Source organism: Oncorhynchus gorbuscha, linkage group LG19, assembly GCF_021184085.1.
Source record: "Oncorhynchus gorbuscha isolate QuinsamMale2020 ecotype Even-year linkage group LG19, OgorEven_v1.0, whole genome shotgun sequence".
Taxonomy (NCBI): domain Eukaryota; kingdom Metazoa; phylum Chordata; class Actinopteri; order Salmoniformes; family Salmonidae; genus Oncorhynchus; species Oncorhynchus gorbuscha.
This window is the reverse complement of record NC_060191.1, coordinates 1505370-1513578: the sequence shown is the minus strand read 5'-3', so window position 1 is coordinate 1513578 and position 8209 is coordinate 1505370. Positions and strand designations below refer to the sequence as shown.

General features: G+C 44.6%; 1 protein-coding gene across 2 annotated transcripts; it reads left to right on the top strand.

Annotated features, from left to right (window-relative positions):
* The first annotated feature begins 322 nt into the window (after nucleotides 1–322).
* Nucleotides 323–7204, top strand: LOC124006009 (protein S100-A16-like). 2 transcript variants are annotated; one of them, XM_046315668.1, is made up of 3 exons: nucleotides 323–542; nucleotides 5787–5911; nucleotides 6565–7204. In XM_046315668.1, exons 2-3 carry the CDS (start codon nucleotides 5792–5794, stop codon nucleotides 6721–6723), a joined length of 279 nt encoding a protein of 92 aa, XP_046171624.1. In that variant the 5' UTR covers nucleotides 323–542; nucleotides 5787–5791; the 3' UTR covers nucleotides 6724–7204. The 2 variants fall into 2 exon arrangements, with proteins under 2 accessions (XP_046171624.1, XP_046171623.1); XM_046315667.1 differs by having other exon boundaries at nucleotides 325–542; nucleotides 5790–5911.
* The last annotated feature ends 1005 nt before the right edge of the window (nucleotides 7205–8209 follow it).

The following is an 8209-nucleotide window of genomic DNA, read 5'->3' as shown; positions in this document are numbered from 1 at the left end:
GCATACCTAAGTTTACCATATTATGGCTACAAATTTTAAAGAAAATCTAAATACAACATATAGTCTACAATAAACCATTATTGTAAACCTTAAAATAAAATAACTAGCAAACTATAGAGTAGTTATTAACCCCATTCAGAACCAATCAGTCGGTATAATCGAGAAAATCCTCAGAAATCACGCGATATGATTCAGCCCGTGGGATGCCGCCTGACCCACTAGTTGTACAGAAGGTTCAAATCAACTTTTCATATCGTAAAGAGTAGTTAACAGAAAATGAATCTGTTGGCAGCCCTTCCCCCTTCGTCTATCTCCCTTGCTCTTTCCCAGGCACACGGCCCCCTTTCCCAGGCACACGCCCTTCTGTGACACAATACAAAAAAGTTTGGTGAAGAAAAATTCTATCACGGAAGAGATTCTTTTCAGTGCAACTAGTTGATCAAGTTTGAGCCTTGAGAAGAGTGCCTGAGAGACACAGAGAGAACCTGGACAAGATCATTGACATTGAGCACATTTGTGTTTTTCTCATTCACAATCTAACGGTGAGTAGATAAAGTAACTGAAGTATGTAGCCTAGCCTGTTTGTCTAAAGTTCCGTTGACTCAAACAGGCCATTGCGTTGATGGATCCAAATGGGCCTCCCAGAAAATGTTCCTCCGTTCGAACATGAATAATGTATCGTTTGCGAGCGGATCTATTGTCCGAAACCCACCTAGCATGATAGCACAGGGATCGGCTTCTCCTTGTCGGTAACCCAATCCTCAACCCCTTTACAATTCAGGACAAACCAGAAGGCGCGTCTGTCAGTCTTACTTCGGGACCACTACAAATCGACCGTATTAGTTCGGCTAAAGGCTGTGGGGTGGGGGCAGGCTACCCACAATCGTCTCAAATTATGCACGAGCCGAAGAGTGAACGGTTCGGTAGTTATTGTAGTTACAAGCTTGTGGACAATGACATTCGTTCGAGTCTGTCTACAACCTCAACACCGACCGTGGCCCTGTGTAACAGCAGCTAGGACAGCTCACACTGAATGATTAACGAACGGTAAGACGTTGGTATAGTGAGTCGAATGACAACCCAAGGTGTATTTAATAGCGCGGGGAGAAATGGCTTGTGGCAAACGGCGTTGACAGCACCATGCAGGTATGGTTGCGGAAGTGAGCCAGTCACACCTGGTAAGTTATTGAACACATCACATCCCCGCTGATTGATTCTGGTTGGCCATCGAAATAATCAAAGCTCATGCAGGTGAAACGAGTCCACTGAAACGAGCTTCTCACAGTTCATAGGCATGGAGAGAGTGAGTAGACGTGGCTCTAAATAAGCTATTGTGTGAAAGTCTGCCCATTTATGTAGTTAGGCCTGTAGCAGTGGTTCTCAAACTTTGCTTTGACCCACCCAACGCTCTCTAAAGTATCCTGATTAGACTGAAGCAAGTTCTCTCGCCATATTCAGGCTGCCACATGATTGTATCTACCCCCTAAATGTGTTCGGAAAGGAGAAAGATATCTACATTTTCAGGTTGATGATCACCTGCAAGCCCTGACATCCCAGGTCAAGCCAGGTATAACCCACAATGCTTTATAGAACACACTATCCACTTGGCACACACTAGTTGAATTAACGTTGTTTCAACATTATTTGCCAACATATTGTGACGTGAATCAACATGGAACATTTTGAAAGAAGTCAACCAGCATTTGAAGCATTGACATGTGGGTAAAACTTCAACCTAAATACATTGACTTAACCTGACAAAGGTTGTTACAGTACATCAATCTAATTCCAACATAATAATCAGAACTATGTATAAGCTGAAATCCTGTTGAATTCCACTTAAAAACATAAATAATAGTTTTCATCATATTCAATATGTATGAAGTTACGTTGAGTTTCATATTTGATTGGACATATTTTACACCGTCATAGTTTCAACGTCATAGTTTCAACGTCATGCCATTAACCTAAACATAGAGGTATGTTGGAATAAAAAGTGAAGCCACAGTCCTACACTTCCTGCCTGAACATTGTCTCCTAGTGGAATACAGGAGGAAATGAACTACAGTCAGATCAAGTCTACCACCCAGATACATGCCCCTATTGTACGCTGCTTAGCTATGGAAACAAGTTGTTAGATTCAACTGAGATGTCATGTCAACACATATAAACATTATTCAGCTTCCAGAGTCATTTGTGTAGACTACCTAAATAACGTTGAATAGTTGAGTAACTCCTAACTTTTCTTAAACACGTTGGATGTGAACGCAAATTCGTAATGGGGTGTATTAAACATCAATTAAACATGTCTGTCTCCCGAGTGGCACAGCGGTCTAGGGCCCTGCATCTCAGTACTTGAGGTGTCACTACAGACAACCTGGTTTGATTCCGGGCCGTATCACAACCGTCCGTGATTGGGAGTCCCAAAGGGCGGTGCACACTTGGCCCAGCATCGCCCGGGTTTGGCCGGTGTAGACCGTCATTGTAAATAATGATTTGTTCTTAACTGACTTGCCTAGTTAAATAAAGGTTCAATTTGAACAAATATATTTAAAGTATTGATGGAGCCTGAGCTGACCTGGTTTTCCCAAGTCATTGCTTCAAACATAAAACACCAAACTAGTGTCACTTTATTGAACTCTGTCTGCGTACCCACATCCATACCCACATGCAGTCAGAGCCAGCCTTTTGGGGGCCCTAAACAAAATTCTTTGAGTGAATTTCCTGCGATTCTACACTTGCCATGGGACCAATGTTTTCTGTTTTTAATATTAATTTCATCTGATTATCCATGGGGGTGCCGGTCGGTAATTTGACCATGATTACTACACGTTTAGATAGCTGGCCGCTACACTCATTTACCAATATAACATGTTTAGATAGCTGGCCGCTACACTCATTCACCAATATAACATGTTTAGATAGCTGGCCGCTACACTCATTTACCAATATAACATGTTTAGATAGCTGGCCGCTACACTCATTTACCAATATAACATGTTTAGATAGCTGGCCGCTACACTCATTTACCAATATAACATGTTTAGATAGCTGGCCGCTACACTCATTTACCAATATAACATGTTTAGATAGCTGGCCGCTACACTCATTTACCAATATAACATGTTTAGATAGCTGGCACTCATTTACACTCATTTACCAATATAACATGTTTAGATAGCTGGCCGCTACACTCATTTACCAATATAACATGTTTAGATAGCTGGCCGCTACACTCATTCACCAATATAACATGTTTAGATAGCTGGCCGCTACACTCATTTACCAATATAACATGTTTAGATAGCTGGCCGCTACACTCATTTACCAATATAACATGTTTAGATAGCTGGCCGCTACACTCATTTACCAATATAACATGTTTAGATAGCTGGCCGCTACACTCATTCACCAATATAACATGTTTAGATAGCTGGCCGCTACACTCATTCACCAATATAACATGTTTAGATAGCTGGCCGCTACACTCATTCACCAATATAACATGTTTAGATAGCTGGCCGCTACACTCATTTACCAATATAACATGTTTAGCTGACATGGCTAATTGAGTGACTGACATAACAAGAGAAACTGCTGATGCACAACCACATATAGAAACGTCACCTTGTCTGTTCTACTATTGTAACTCTCAACAGTAAGTTAAGACCCTGACTGAGTTCCTGAAAAATGTGTGGAAATTGATCCGCGGGTCTACAAAAGGGGTTCAGGTGCCCATCCCTGATTATAATAATATATACCATTTAGCACTGTTTTATCCAAAGTGACTTAGTCATGTGTGCATACAAACCCACTACCCTGGCGTTACTGGCACCATGCTTTACCAACTGAGCTACAGAGGACCGCACACAGCGTCTCCTAATTATGGGCGGTGTGCGTAGAAGATGTCTCGCTCGGGACACCCGCAGGCTGGTGAAATAGTGATGAGGGATGAAGATGATGACAGATGTCCAGTGGTGTGGGTCTGTGGTTGGTTAATGTGTTAGTTACAGCGCAACTCAAACAGGATAGTGTGTGTATGTGTGGCATCAAGGTGGGATATGAAACAGAATCCTACACCTGGCATCAGACCATGGGTGTGTTCTGCTCTCACTCACCCACTAATTAGGCTAATGTAAGAGCAGTCCTAATTGGCCTAGGCCCAGGGGACAGGTGTGTGTATTTGTGGGAATGCGTGTGCATTTTGGTGTGTGTGCATTCAGGTGTGATATTGTCAGATGGGAGATTTACCTGTGGGTCGGGGCTCTAGGGTTACCCTCATCAGTACATCACCCATCATCATTCCCCTCATCAGGACATCACCCGTCATCATTACCCTCCTCAGGACATCACCCAACATCATTACCCTCATCAGGACATCACCCTACCTACCCTCAGGACATCACCCATCATCATTACCCTCCTCAGGACATCACCCTACCTACCCTCAGGACATCACCCATCATCATTACCCTCCTCAGGACATCACCCAACCTACCCTCAGGACTTCACCTGACCTACCCTCAGGACATCACCCATCATCATTACCCTCTTCAGGACATCACCCAACCTACCCTCAGGACATCACCCGACCTACCCTCAGGACATCACCCGACCTACCCTCAGGACATCACCTGACCTACCCTCAGGACATCACCTGACCTACCCTCAGGACATCACCCGACCTACCCTCAGGACATCACCCTAATGTTAAAAGAGAAGGGGTTAGAGATACTGTAGAGGGGGTAGGGTAGCTATATATATATATATATATATATATATATATATTGGAGAGTGTAACACAGGTCTCAGCTGTAGTAATGTGAACCCATAGCCTTTTGCTGGCTTATGGTGATCAGGTATCCCTCTCTCCATCAGACATCACAGCTCCCATTGTTTACCTCAGACTCCTTCTCCCCCCCTTCTCTCTCTCTCCTCTCTCTCTCTCTCTCTCTCTCTCTCTCCTTTCCTTAGTTTCCTTTGTTTACCTCAGACCCCCCCTCTCTCTCTATCCTTTCCTTAGTTTCCTTTGTTTACCTCAGACTCCCCCCTCTCTCTCTATCCTTTCCTTAGTTTCCTTAGTTTCCTTTGTTTACCTCAGACCCCCCCTCTCTCTCTATCCTTTCCTTAGTTTCCTTAGTTTCCTTTGTTTACCTCAGACTCCCCCCCCTCTCTCTCCTATCCTTTCCTTAGTTTCCTTAGTTTACCTCAGACTCTTACCGTCTCTCTCTCTCTCTCTCTCTCTCCTTTCCTTAGTTTCCTTTGTTTACCTCAGACTCCCCCCCTCTCTATCCTTTCCTTAGTTTCCTTAGTTTCCTTTGTTTACCTCACCTCACCTCTCTTCCATTCTTTCCTCTATTCTGGTGTCCTCTTTCTACACTCTTAGATAAAAAGGTACTATCAAATCAAATTAAATTTATTTATATAGCCCTTCGTACATCAGCTGATATCTCAAAGTGCTGTACAGAAACCCAGCCTAAAACCCCAAACAGCAAACAATGCAGGTGTAAAAGCACTATCTAGAACCTAAAAGGGTTCTTCAGCTGTCCCCATTGAATAACCTTTTTTTTCCAGTTCGAAACCATTTGGTTCCAGGTAGAACCCTTTCCACAGAGTTTTCTATGTGGAATCAAAAAATATTTTCCTATGGGGACAGCCAAATAACTCTTTAGGAACCCTTTTTTTCTAAGAGTGTACCTTGTCTTAACAGTTCCAGTGAAACAGTTGCTGCATTCAATTGTCTAAACGTTTGAGTTTCTGCACCCCCCCATCCTCCTCTCTCCCAGTAGCTATGGAGTCGGCCATCCAGACAGTGGTAGGAGTGTATCTGAAGTCTGCCAAAGGGAAGGGCAGTCTCGGAGATAAGGACTTCCAGGGCCTCGTCAATAAACAGCTCGGCAATGTCATGACTGTAAGTTCCACCTATCCTTGTATCACTACTCCTCAACTCTGACCCTAGATTTGTGTCCACGTCCTGGTTAAACTCGAGCCAAGACCCTAGGTTTGTGTCCACGTCCTGGTTAAACTCGAGCCATGACCCTAGGTTTGTGTCCACGTCCTGGTTAAACTCGAGCCAAGACCCTAGGTTTGTGTCCACGTCCTGGTTAAACTCGAGCCATGACCCTAGGTTTGTGTCCACGTCCTGGTTAAACTCGAGCCATGACCCTAGGTTTGTGTCCACGTCCTGGTTAAACTCGAGCCATGACCCTAGGTTTGTGTCCACGTCCTGGTTAAACTCGAGCCAAGACCCTAGGTTTGTGTCCACGTCCTGGTTAAACTCGAGCCAAGACCTTAGATTTGTGTCCACGTCCTGGTTAAACTCGAGCCATGACCCTAGATTTGTGTCCACGTCCTGGTTAAACTCGAGCCATGACCCTAGATTTGTGTCCACGTCCTGGTTAAACTCGAGCCGTGACCCTAGGTTTGTGTTCGCGTCCCGGTTACACCCGAGCCTCAACCCTAGTCATAATGCAAATCAGCACCAGGTGTTCTAGGGGAAGCAATCTTTAATGATACTCTTTCTCTCTCCCCACTCTCTTCCTCTCTCCCCCTCTCACCTCATAGGGAACAGATAGTTCCTCTGCAGTGAAGGAGATGCGTAAGGGATTGGACGAGAACAAAGATGGGAAAGTCAGCTTCCAGGAATACATGACTCTGATTGGCTACGTGGCAAACACCCTCAGCGAGCAGAGGACTGCAGCCAACAACACACCTGCCTCATAGGAACTACATATGGCTTCATAGACACTCTATAAGATGTCTTATGCAGTCTATAAGGCAGGGTTCTTCAATCCTGGTCCTAGTGACCCACAGGGTGTGCAGGCTTTAGTTCCATTCCAGCACTGACACACCAGAGGATTTTGATGGGATTGATTACAGTGTGTGTGACCCCAGGGCCAGAATTGAAGAACACTTCCATAAGGCCCCATGTACCTATAGAGGCTCATAGACCTGTCAATCTCCCTTGGCTGTATATCACTACATAATCAGACTTAGCTTCATCTCAACATATTTTATATGTTTTACACTACCAATCTTCATCTCAGTTATAACAATGTTACTGGTTTTATAAATACTTCATGAAGGCATTTTTTTACATTAAGTTTAACAGTTCACATGTTTTAGTATAACTACTCTAAATCAACACTTCTACAGTAAATGGTTTGTTATCATGTTGAAATAAATGCCATGGCAATGTTTTAAAGTCATGTCTTCTTTCACTGCTCTAACGTTGTCCACGGTGTGTGTATAGGTGGCATGGAGGTCAGGTGCAGGAGAATTTATCTTGGTAAAATGGAGTAGTTTAATGATGTAAAAAACATGAAAAAATACACAAACAAAGTGGGTACGAGAACCCGACGCGCACCAATACAAACAACACGATAATAGTAACAAACCATCTCTGACAAAGACATGAGGGGAAACGGGGTTAAATACAGAACAGGTAATGAATGGAATTGAAACCAGTTGTGTAGGAAGACAAGACAAAACCAATGGAAAATGAAAAATGGATCAATAATGGCTAGAAGACCAGTGACGTCGACCGCCGAGCACCGCCCGAACAAGGAGAGGCAACGACTTGGGCAACGACTTGGGCAGAAGTCTTTCTAAATGATGCTCTACAACATCCGCAGAGTACGACCCTGCCTCACACAGGAAGCGGCGCAGGTCCTAATCCAGGCACTTGTCATCTCCCGTCTGGAATACTGCAACTCGCTGTTGGCTGGGCTCCCTGCCTGTGCCATTAAACCCCTACAACTCATCCAGAACGCCGCAGCCCGTCTAGTGTTCAACCTTCCCAAGTTCTCTCACGTCACCCCGCTCCTCCGCTCTCTCCACTGGCTTCCAGTTGAAGCTCGCATCCGCTACAAGACCATGGTGCTTGCCTACGGAGCTGTGAGGGGAACGGCACCTCAGTACCTCCAGGCTCTGATCAGGCCCTACACCCAAATAAGGGCACTGCGTTCATCCACCTCTGGCCTGCTCGCCTCCCTACCACTGAGGAAGTACAGTACCCGCTCAACCCAGTCAAAACTGTTCGCTGCTCTGGCTCCCCAATGGTGGAACAAACTCCCTCACGACGCCAGGACAGCGGAGTCAATCACCACCTTCCGGAGACACCTGAAACCCCACCTCTTTAAGGAATACCTAGGATAGGATAAAGTAATCCTTCTCACCCCCCTTAAAATATTTAGATGCACTATTGTAA

What these genes read in the sequence shown, in the direction of transcription:
- LOC124006009 (XM_046315668.1), top strand. Translation starts at nt 5,792, where the DNA reads ATGGAGTCGGCCATCCAGACAGTGGTAGGAGTGTATCTGAAGTCTGCC. An exon ending in AGCTCGGCAATGTCATGACT is followed by an intron (nt 5,912 to 6,564) that starts GTAAGTTCCACC and finishes CTCACCTCATAG; the next exon opens with GGAACAGATAGTTCCTCTGC.